The sequence below is a fragment of the Peromyscus eremicus genome, chromosome 8a, assembly GCF_949786415.1.
Source record: "Peromyscus eremicus chromosome 8a, PerEre_H2_v1, whole genome shotgun sequence".
Lineage (NCBI taxonomy): Eukaryota > Metazoa > Chordata > Mammalia > Rodentia > Cricetidae > Peromyscus > Peromyscus eremicus.
Genome location: NC_081423.1, coordinates 68,776,743 through 68,788,300, shown reverse-complemented (window position 1 = coordinate 68,788,300; position 11,558 = coordinate 68,776,743). Strand labels below are relative to the sequence as shown.

Here is an 11,558-nt window from a genome sequence, read left to right as displayed (position 1 = left end):
CCAACACACGCGCTGGAAAGGAGAAAGTGAAACGGGAAGCACCCGCTTTCCCAGACCATGTACCCAGAAAACGTTGAAAGGGGGTGATGAGTGGGTCCACAGTGTTGTAGAAAGGAAATCGGAGACCAGGCCGCTCTTCTGCGCTTGGCTTGGCTCCAGCGACAGGGACCAGCAGGAGCTGCGGACACACAGCCAGTGGCCAGCAGAGGGAGCCCGGGCCGCGGGCCTGGGTCGCCGGGACTGCGAGGCCGAGCGGAGCCTCCAGGGCCAGCCTGTGCCCGGCGCCGGCGCCCGGGGCCTCGCGGCTCTGCGTCGTGCAGCCGCCGTGGCCGAGGTGCATGCAGCTGCCAGGCAGATAGGGGCGCCCAGCCCTTGTCCCCGCCTCAGTCCCTTCTTCTGCGCACACAGAGCCCCAGCCCCGCGCGGCCCACAGAGCGCACAGCGCGGTTCACTTCGCATCGCAGCGTTTTATTATTTCCTCGCTTCGTTCTCCCTCTGGAGCAAAAAGTGAAAACCTGAGGTGGGGCCCGTGGGCCGGGCGGGCAAAGCCGGGGCGCAGAGGCTGAGGGGGCCCGCGGGGTGGGCCTTCCCAGGGGTTCGGTGCCTCCCCCTTCCCCAGCAGCCAAGGATCCTGGGGCCCTGTACAATATAGATGCTCATGTAAAATGAAGAAAAAAAATTTAAATGCTATGAGTTAATCTCTAAATATATGTACACAGCAATGTATACCTTTGAATAAATTAATACGAATTTGCATCTTCTGTGAACCTTAAAGCTTATTTACACAAATTACCATTTATTTCATAAATATCTTTTGCCCCCTGGGGACTCAAAGCAGAGTGCAACTTCCTCCGCTGACCCAGGAGGAGGAGGAGCAGGAGGAGGAGAGGTGCCTGCCTCCGGTTGGGTAGAGGTGGGAAGACCAAAGACAGGCCTCCTAGCTCAGGTCTACACTGACTTCAGGCTTCTCAGGCTCCAGCATCCTCCACCCTCGCTTCTCACGACGTCCAGGCCCAAGGCCAGGGATCGTGGGATACTCTCCAAAGCGAACACCTCTACCCTATGCACCTTCTGCCTTCCAAAGGGACGTTGGACTCGAAAGGAGACCATCCCTACCCCCATAGTGCTGAAAGAAGGAGGTACCCCCGTAGTTGACTCTCGAGCAGATCTGGATCAAATCCAGGGGCTCCAGTGCGACTGTGTTGCGGGTAGACTGATTCCTCCTTGAGGCCCCGGGGAAGCGGCCCAGATCCCCACACCTGCCACACGAGGCTCTGTTCTGACTGCTGAAGCCTGCTTTTGCTCCTTTATTTAAATAAATACCCATTCTGTGCTGTACACGTCCCAAGCAGTCGAGGCCGGCAGCCCAGCCCGGGAGACTCGTGTGGCAGCGCAGCGCAGCCAAGCAGTCCCCCTCACTTGGGCGACTCCCGGCCTGGGGAGAGGGCTCGCTGGCTCTCCAGCCCACTCACCAGTCTCTGGATGCTCTGCAGTTCACTGGCCACCTCTTTGGCTGAGCCACTGGGCGATAGGGCCCCACGGGATGGGCCCCCCACTTTGCGGAGAGCCAGCTCAGGCAGCGGGCTGGGCTCACGGCTGCTTCCACCCGCAGCCTTGGAGCCCTCCGAAACCAGCCCGGTGGTGAGGAGGCTAGTGCTAGGTGGGATGGTGACCGGGATCTGGTAGGGGCTGAAGCGCAGGCGGGGCCGGGCACTGCCCAGGAATGGGCTCCGGGATAGGGAACCGGCAGCGGCCGCGGCGGCAGCTGCGGCGCTGGTGGCGGGTAAAGCGGAGGCGGCGGCGGCCGCTGCTGCCATGTAAGTGTAGGGGTAGGGGAAGAGGCCTCCGAAAGTGGGCATTGGGATTCCCTGGAAGAAACAGAAGGGAACAAGGGTTAGACAGCTGTCTGAAGGGTGGTAGCCTGAATACGACAATTTAACACTCCTTGCTCTATTCAAACCAGAAGTCACACAGCTATAAAACCGTGGCCTCACAGGTGGAGACGTCCATCACCTAGGGTGAGACGCAAAGGCCTGGAGATGCCCTTCTCTGTCTGAGCTGGTTAGTATGGTAGGGGTAAGAGAATAAGCATCAGCTGGCTGAGCTAGTGTGGGCAAAGGCCTAGAGGGAACAAAGAGGGCAGGCATGAGGCCAGGTGGCAAGCAGGCAGCTGGTACTGTCATAGGAGGTCCTTCTCATCTAGACCAGTGGTTCCTCCATGCCTCTGTCTGCAGGATCCAAGTTGCTGCAGGAACACGGGCGTGGAAAGCAGGATGCTCAAGTCTCGCTTGCCTGCTTGCCTGCTTGCCTGCTTGCCTGCCCAGGGGTCTCCTGTCTCAGCCAGGATCAGGACACAAGTACTAACCAGTTCATAAACTGGCCTAGATGTTTGACAAAGAACTGAGGGCACTTCTGTGGCAGCTGAGGACAGAATACAAAGTCTTTGCTGGTGGATAGCGGAGCAGCCAGGAAACCCTGGACAAACAGGGCGCTCAGCTCATGAGGCCCCGATTTGAGATTATCTGACCTTTGAGATAATGACTTATGCCCCAGGGTGTGTGCCTGCGGAGCAGGTGACAGGCTGGCAGTACTAGAGTCGGAGAAAGCCCAAGTCCTGGTTCAAACAGGAGAAACCAAGTAGCAGTCTAGCCTGGAGGAATGGAAGGGCTTATAAGCCCACTGTGCACTTCAGACCTGGGACCTCGGGTTGGGAGGAGGGCAGAAGCTTGGAATTTTCCAAGATTTGGCTTCACCTGACACACAGCTATGGCCTTACCCCCTAGCGGCTATACCAACTGATTTCTCATGAGCTCGGGAGTACTCTCTCCTTGGATCTGCACCTACTGACCAGGCTGTGTCCAGAAACCCTGGCTTCTCTATGTCCTCCATGATTCCTGTAACCACCAGAGTTTGTTTGGGGAGGGGCATTTACATCCACAGAAAGCCAGGGGTGCAGATCAACCCTCCAGCCCAGAGTCATGGTGGTTCGGGGTGCCCCAGACACTGTATATACCCTGATGATAAGCCCTGTTCAAAACTCATTTCAGAGTCCCACCCCCGACTTTACACATATTCGCTTCTGAACCAAAGCCACATTCTCAAACATCTAAATTCCTATTTTCCTTCCCTGGAGATAAGATCTCAAGGGTTCAATTTGCCAGAAACCTCAGCGGGAAGAGACTGAATGAAGAGATTCCAAATCTTTCCGCAGGGAATATTCCACCCAAGTAACCAAAGAGGCCGCTCTGCGCATCGGATCTCCTTATTGTGCCGCTGGCCACATTTTCATAAACTCTCCCCTGGGAACTCAGAATTTCAGTAGGAGGCTGTGGGGGAACTAAGCCCTCTTCCCTGGATGTGGATGGAGAGTCAGGAGACTCAGAGAAGGGCAAAGACCAGTCCAGTTGCTAGTCAGGGCAGGTGACTTCCTACTTGAGGACCTCCAAGGGGCCAGGGATATCTGTGAGGTGAGTCATTTTGGTAGTCAACTGTCCAGAAAACAATGCAAAATTCCCTCCTTCCTTCCTCCAGCCTATAGAGTCTTTCAGAGCCAATCAGGAGGTAAAGGTTTTCTTTCTCAGAAGTTTCCTAGGGCCAGAAAAGTGAACCCCATAAAGCCCAGGAGCAACCCTAGTTGGTCAATCAGAAAAGTATTGAGGGGCACTGTCTCACCCTCCGCTGGGGTTGTAGAGAAGGAAACAGGCCCAGAGAGGAACAGGGACTTTCCTAAGGTCACACAGGGTTCAGAAGCAATGTCCTGGTTAGATCATAAGCAGGCTTTCTGTTTGGATCTCTCAGGACCTGGATGGTTTTTCTGTAGACTGGATTAGGTCTTTCTCAGAGGATCTGAGTACCTATAGCATCCATCACTCAAGCTCTCTGCCCGTCTCAACCACCACCAAGCTGCACCTCCCTCCCTCCCTCGGCTGCCGCTGCGGGCAGATCACAGGCCTTACCTGAGATGCCAGCATGTGCTGGGAGAGGTGGAACGGGAAGGGCGCCGCGGTGCTTGCTGCGCTGGCTGCGGGACCCAGCCCGCCTGCGTCCAGCCCCGCGGGGGTTCCGGGCCCAGCGCCTCCGTTACTGCCGCCGCCTCCTGCCACCGAGGCTAGCAGATGACCCATGCCCATGGCGGAGAAGGCTCCGGGGCCCATAGCAAATTGTCCTGGGTGCAGGAAAAGAGGCTGGCCAGCGCCCAGCGGCCCAAAGAACTGCTGCCCGTGCAGGTGGCTGGAGAAGGCCAGGCCAGGCAGGTGGCCCGCACCCAGTGGGGATGCACTGTCTGTCTGCACCACCAGCGGCGCCAGGCTAGGCTCCTTGCCCTCGCCCGCATCCTTGCGCCCCTCGTCCTTCCTCCGGGCCTCGGCGCGTTCCTTCTCCAGGCTCCGCAGGCCAAAGGGGCCGTCCCCACCGCCCTCCGTCGGTTCCTTGCTGCCCCTCTCCGGGCTGCGCCGCTCCCGGGCGCGTTCGGGTTCGGTCAAGCGAGCGGGGCTGGCGTCCCGCGTAGGGCTGCGGCCGAGGGGCGCTGCTGAGCGCTCCTCGCCGCCCGGGCGCTCCGGCTCAGGGTCGCTGTCGGCTGCGCATGGCTTCTCCTCGGCTGCGGGGAGAGAGGGAGCACGAGTTACAGGGACTCAGCCGCAGACCGACGCAGCGCACCGTCCTGAGGAACCTGGGCTGCTGGATGGTGGACACTTTAGACAGACCTGCTGTTGGGAAGGTCAAGTTGGAGGGGTTTCTAGGGGCAGCTGCAGGTCGCATAAATCCAAGACCCAATCTTACACTGGAAGAAAACCAGCCCCGGAGGAGAAAACCTTATTTCTAACCACACGTCCCACGAGGGGTCCAGCTCCAAAGCCTACCAAATGTCCCGGCTGCCAGGGATAGTCTCTTACATGGGAGTACCAGACTGGAAATTCTAGCCACATCCAGGTAACTTTTATCCAGGCCTTTAGATTAGCCGATCGCTGAACAAAAGACCGACTTTAAGGGGCACCCTAAGGGGACATAGTCCTTCTTCCCAGACTCGGCTCAACCGTGCCGCTCACCTCGGGCCCGGTGCAGGCGCAGCGGACTGGGCGCTGCGCTGGGGGAGGGCGGTGGTTCACGCGCAGGCGGAGGGTCGCAGGACGAGGCATCGGACTCGGCGCCGTCGCGGTCACGCTCGGGCTTGCAGTGTTCCTCATACAAGCGGAGAGTCGGCAGAGTGAGCTGCTTCCTGGGGGCGAGCAGAAGGAGCGGTCAGCCGCCAACGCACCCCTCCGCCTTCCTGTGGCCCGGGCTACGTGTCACAGGCCACCCGCGGATATCTCACCTTTTCTCCCGCCGGCCGTTCCCGGTGTCCCGGAAGCCCTTGGCAAACGGGTTGTTGTCGATCTTCAGCTGTGTAATCTGCGGGACCGAGGAAGCGGCACAAAGTCAAGACCTGGCTCTTCTAGCTTGGCCAGGGACACCCCGAGGTCAGCGGCTACGGGCCACAGAGTAGAGAGCCCAGGGGTAGGGGGTGGGGTGGTACCACCCGGGATAGGAAGCTGGGAGGTGAGGCCAGCAGGCAAGCATCTAGGAAAGTGACAGGGTCTCTTTCTTATTCAATAAATAATCCCTCAACACGCACACACAGGCCCAAGCAAACAAATAGGCTGATGTAGTCACTCAGGTTAAACTATCCGCACCTGAGCGCCGACAAACAGTGCCCGCACACCCAAGCCCGCAGGTCCAGGCAAAGGCAAATCATTGCACTCACAGGCCCAGCAGGGCAAGTTTACAAAAAATAAAAATAAATAAATAAGTGCCTATATAGAATCCAACGAATTCACCAGCTTCCACCTATAGCTAAGACACTCCATATAGTGTACGTGGCTAGGCAGACCCCCGGTTTCCAAGGACACCACCAAAGACACGGGGACACTCTCATTTAATCCACAATGACCTGTGAGGGCGCAGACAAGTAGAAAAAGCCCTTTCACCTGAAGGAGAATTCTCTCAGTTTTTCCCAAAGGGCCTGGGGCCTGGATGGACCCAGACAAGCGGTTTAGAGGAGCTCACCAGAGCTCTGCCACCTGTCCCGCTCTTTGGCTCCCGTGGAGAGTAAAAATTGGACCCTGCGTTCCTAGCATCTGTAGAGCTTGGGCAGATTGCCTCAGGCGCCCTCTTTTCATTTAGATTCCCCAGTCAAGAGCCAAGAAATGAACGAATAAAATGTAAAAATGTCAGCGGGAGCCTGAGTCTCTACTAATTGCTAAGTAAACATCTCCCCTCCAACTACGGCCCAGCTGTGTGAGTGCCTCAGGGGAGTATGTGTGTCTGTGTGGGTATGAGAGGGAGCCCAGGGGGTTTATGGGGGTGCTGCTCTTGCAAATCTGACTGGGTGGTGAGTTCCTCAAGCTCTCAGCCATGCTACTGCTATTGGGTGGGTTTGAACCGAAGTTGGGAGCCTACACAAGGTTGGGGGGGGGACGCAGATGGACGGAGGGGCCAAGTCCACTCCCCGCCCGGCACACCTTGTCGTTCTGGTAGGCAGTGACAGCTATGAAGTCAGTCTCTGGGAAGACGTAGGTACGGAAGGTGCTGTACGGGAGCTTCAGGATGTCATTGGCGCGGACGATGTGGAAGCGAGGCTGGTACTTGTGCATGGAGTTCAGGATGGTCTGTGAAGAGCAGGAGGGTCAGGGGGCAGTCCCTGCCCTCGTCCTAAACCTTTCTACAACTGGGGGCTGGCAGCTTTCATTCTCTCTCTCTCTCTCTCTCTCTCTCTCTCTCTCTCTCGTTTTTTTTCACCTGCACTCCTTTTTCGACTTTTCTCATGCTTTTCTTTTTACAGCTATTTTCTCTATTACACACCCCCCAGTTGGAAACAGACGAAACAGAAATTAAACAAAGCAGGGAGATAGAAACCCCAACTCCATGCTCTGACTGCACTTTCCATGACATTGGTAAGCTCCTGAAATACTAAGGGAAGAGAAGTGTGTGTGGAGGAAGGCTCATGGGGCTGCCTAGAATGCAACAGGAGCCCCCCCCTTTGCCCAACGAACCCCCATCATTGGCTGGGATTTTGACTCAGGCAGAAATGGAGAGTTTCTCATACTGTCCCTTGGCTGGACATCTGCCTTCCTGGAGGGAAAGGTCTCCAGAAGGCCTGAAGAGAGCGGTTTGGTTTCTGGATCCTCTAACCTTAGCCTTAGGTAACGGTTAGCTACAGGAGTAAGCCTCGGCAGGGTTTCCAAGCTCCGCATCTAGAAGCCCACAGCAGAGTGACCTCCACAGGACCTGAGCCGCTTGACCCAGTCCCTGTAGCACCTGCCTCAGTCTTGACTTTAGGAAGGGCTCTCAAAACCCTCACAGAAGGAATTGAGATTGTGAGCAGCCTGGAACTTCCCATCAACTGTCTACACTCTCTGGAAGCCCAGGCCCAGCTTACTTGGGCCACAGGGCAGTGACCCAGACAGGGCCACTCTAGGGGTTCAACTGAGGCTTCCTGCTAGAAAAACCCGCAGCCTCCCTCTAGCCACTCAACTGTAGTGGACGCACCCAGGACGCGCCCCGGTTCTCAAGACCTTCCCACTCTGCCCACACTCACAAAGCCATGCTTGTCAGATATGTTGTTGGTCAGCTTCAGCTTGTGGAAAGCCACAGGCTTGGCCATCCACTGCTCCCCCGTGGCCGGGCTGTCCGGATGAATGTACATGCGTTTGGGCATCTCCGGGTCGGCCTTGCCTGCCACCATCCATCGTGAGTTGTGAAACTTATAGCGGCAGTCATCGGCAGCCACAATGTCCATCAGCAGGATGTACTTGGCCTTCTTGTCCAGGCCGCTGACTCGCACCTTGAAGGGGGGGAACATCCGCCTCGGAGGGAGGGAAGGGGACATGCCATTGGGACCCGGCTCTCCTTTGCCCCTTTACCTTCCTGGTGACGGGACGCCCCTGCCTGAAGTTGCCCGATCTATGTTTGCCATAACCTCCTCTACGTGTGCTGTGCTCTTCTTTTATTGCTACTGGGAAGACCCAACCTGCGGTTATTACTCCCAAGACACCTCATTTCTGCTAGCCAGACCCTGTTTTGTAAAGCCTTGGATGAGCTTTGCACTCAGGTCTGCGAACCTTTCCTCCACTCTGATCTGAGACAAGGCTGGTGCCCAGGAAAGGAAACTAGGCCCTTTAGAAATACGCTGGGTTTTTCCCCCCTGAATTTCCCTGAAATTCGTTCAGAGGAAATACACTCTTTGGACAGGGCTCATAGAAACAAATTGGCAAAGTCTTTGTCTGGGAAAACGATATATATAACCTCGATTAGGGATCCTGAGCCTGGAGTTCGGGGGAACAGGGTGAACCTGAGGCCTGGACTCTCAGAGCCTGAAGTGTTGGGAGGATTGGGGATTGTATTTTTCTTCTGGCTTTAAGGCCTCAAGAAGTGGCTGGTCTTGAGCTCCAAGGACAAGCAAGACTCTCTCCAGGGCCTAGCTGCAGGCTCAACAACTCAAGACCCGCTGCGGGAATCAAGCGGTCGGTCTGGAGCTAGCAGGAGGCGGGATGCTTAGTCCCACTATGGACTCCGGGAAACGGAGCGGAGAATCCGAGAAAGGCTCTCTCTCTCTCTCCTAGGAACTCCGAGATCCACCCGGAGGCAGAAAAGCGAGACCTCAAGGGGCGAAGGAGACGCACCAGGGCCGAGCCACCCGGGCTTTGAGACTCAGAGCGATTGGGACTACTCTTTAGGAGCGTGTTTTCGTTTTATTTCAATCGAGGGATGTTTGCTTTTCTTTTTCTTTTTAATCCGCTCCGGTTCCAAACGAAAAAAGTCAGCTTGCTTGTCTGTGGAGAGGAGCGTGGCGCCAGGGCCAGAGCCGGGGAGCCGAGAGCACCGGGCCGGTGCTGGTGGGTGCTGTCTGGTCCCCTAGCCCGCCCGCCCGCCGGCCTACCGGCCACCCTACCTCCCGGACTTGGTGATGACCATCTCGGTGCCCAGCTTGTGGAACTGGTCCCACAGCTCCTTGGCCTCCAGCGTCACCTTGGGGTCGTCCTCCACCTCGTCCTCGGGTTCCAGGCTCTTGAGCGAGCGCAGATGCGCGGCGGGCGGGTGCGGGCCGAGTGCCGAGACGTGCAGCCCCGCCTCGGCAGCCGCTGCGGCCGCTGCGGCCGCTGCCGCCGCCCCCGCCAGGCCCGGGTCGGGCAGAGGCTTGGCCAGCGCGCCGGGCGGCAGCGCTAGCGCCGGGAAGAAGGAGGGCTGCGCTGCCGCCAGGAAGGCGGACATGGGGAAGTCGGCGGGCCGTGGCGCGTGGAACGGGTGGTAAGCCATGGCGCTGGCTGCCAGCGCCGGCTCTCTCATCGGGACATCCGGCCCAGGCACCCGGGAGCCGGGGCCGGGGCCGGGGGCGCGCGGCTCGGACCCCCGGCCCGGGCGGCGGCGTGAGCGGAGGACTGACGGCCCCGGCGGCAGGCGCGGCAGCGGCTTCTCTCGGCTCCCCGTCCCGTGCACCTCAAGGGGCGCGGGGCTCCGGGCGCGGGGGCGGAGGGGGCTCTGCGCGGGGCTGGGCTGGGCTGGGCTGGCCTAGCCGGCTCCGGCGCCGGGGACCACGCGCGACTGGTTAGATCTTGTCCTGATCTCTGGAAAACTGTGACTATCTCACATGTCCTGCCCTGCTCGGATCCCCTGCGCTAACGAGCCAGGCCCCCCTTGATTGCTGATTTTACGCTTTTTGGACCAATTGTGGGTCTCCGGGGGCGGGGTTTTGACAGCTCAGGCCAAGCTCCGGACGGGAGGGGGGGCCAAGGAGAAGGTGTCGGAAGCCTCAGCAGTAAGAAAACATGTCAACAGAATAAAATATTAACCAATGACGGGCCAGCGGGCCCCGAGACCCCTCCCCCTGGCCTGGCCCCCACCCCGCCGCCCGCGCGGGCCGCTGCCTGGGCGAGGGCTGGGAAGCGCGGAGGGCCGACCTGACCCGCCGAAAGGGCCTGAGGCAGGGGGCGCCCGGGTCCCAGGGCCTTGGGGAAGGACCCCTAGCCGCATGCCGGCCCCAAGTGCAAAGCATTGACACGTTCCGGAGAGGAGAGGGGGCGCCCTTTCCCTCCCGCGCCGGGAGGCCCGGCCGCTCTGGCCTGCGCCCCAGCCTGGCCTCCCACCCCACTCCCGGTCACCGCCCCGGGTCCCTGCACTTCGGAGGGAGGCTGCGGGCACTGGAAAGCCAGGCCGGTGGGCGGGCAAGTCAGGAGGCTCGGGCGGCCGAGGTCCCGAAGCCGAACTCAGGTAGCCGGAGCCGGTGAGTGGGGAGCCGTGGCAGAACCCCGATGGGGCCGGCACGGGCGGGAGCGGCGCGCGGCCTTGCGCTGGGGAAATGCGGGGACCCCCTCACCTGCGTCTCCCCTCACAGACTCAGGAACCTGGAGTTCCAGGCGGGCCCCGCATTTAGCCCAGAGTAGGTCTGTGTCAGGTCCCCAACCTAAAGCCTTCTGGCGAGTGGGAAAATGGATCCTTGGGGCCAGGTAGGCGAGCGCACCTTCTGCTGAGCCCAGGGAGGTACCGCGGTGGTTGATCCTAGACCTCAGATTCTCCACACGCGCCAAAACGAATTTTCGCCGCATCCGGTACTGGAGATGCAAGCTCATCTCTTCCTAAGCACCGGCATCCTTTCTTCACTAGAGTTTGTTTCCGTCTTTTGGAAGCTCAAGGCGCCCTAGTTCAGGAATCCTGAATAATAAGGGTAGGAATCGAGGTTCACAAATGCCAGCATCTGTGAACACCCCCTTCGACGATCAGTCTTCGTTTTCTCTCTGGCGACAGCCCCAGTGCAGCATCCCCGTGTGTGTGTGTGTGTGTGTGTGTGTGTGTGTGTGTGTGTGTGTTGTATTTCGCGCCCAGTGTGGTGCCTTCGGTGCACATTGAGAGCCATAATCAGGTGTGTCCAGAGTAAAAAGATCATACACTTGCCTCAAATAGGGCTGGGGCGCGGCCCCTGATGCTTGTTCAGGGTGGGGGGCAAGGCAGGGTACGAACTAGCCACGGTCGACACTCCCTTCCAAACAACCACTACAAGCGAATTCCGCCGCACCCGCCCTGTGTCCTCATGGTGGGCACCTAAATCCATCAGTGGCCCAGGCCCCTTGCTGCTTCCTCCGCTGCATACAGCAGGACTCAGGGCACTTGGTAGCTGACCTCCCAGAAAGGCGTTTAAAGGCCAATCGCCCTCGGCAGTGCGGGACTGAGACCAGCAGGAGTCGTTTGGCCTCCACGACCTTTTTCCCTATGTTTCTGAGCCAACGCCAGGCGCTTGTAATTCTTCATAGCCGTGTGCGCGCCTGCCCCTCAGGGTTTTCCTTCAGGCTCGTCCTCTTGTCTAGGTCGCTCTTCTCACTCCCTTCTCTGCCCGCAGCGGATCTTCAGCTCCAGCTTCGCAGTGTTTCGCAGCTGGGGTGAGATCCATTGCAGCTTTGCATAAGTTCCAATTTAAACAGGATGTGTCCCCTCCGGGAGAGATGTGTCTGAACACACTTGGGCAGTCAGTGGGGCCAGGTCAGCTTTCCGAATTAGCAATACATTTGCTAAGTTGTGTGTATGCGGACAGG

The 11,558-nt window shown here is 58.6% G+C and overlaps 1 protein-coding gene across 1 annotated transcript; it reads right to left on the bottom strand.

Annotated features, from left to right (window-relative positions):
• Positions 1-758: 758 nt before the first annotated feature.
• On the bottom strand, positions 759-9,353 carry Tbx2 (T-box transcription factor 2). The gene is made up of 7 exons (XM_059271414.1): positions 8,927-9,353; positions 7,574-7,841; positions 6,498-6,644; positions 5,312-5,388; positions 5,046-5,215; positions 3,957-4,597; positions 759-1,868 (listed from the first exon to the last, which is right to left on the bottom strand). Exons 1-7 carry the CDS (start codon positions 9,319-9,321, stop codon positions 1,416-1,418), a joined length of 2,151 nt encoding a protein of 716 aa, XP_059127397.1. The 5' UTR covers positions 9,322-9,353; the 3' UTR covers positions 759-1,415.
• Positions 9,354-11,558: the final 2,205 nt, after the last annotated feature.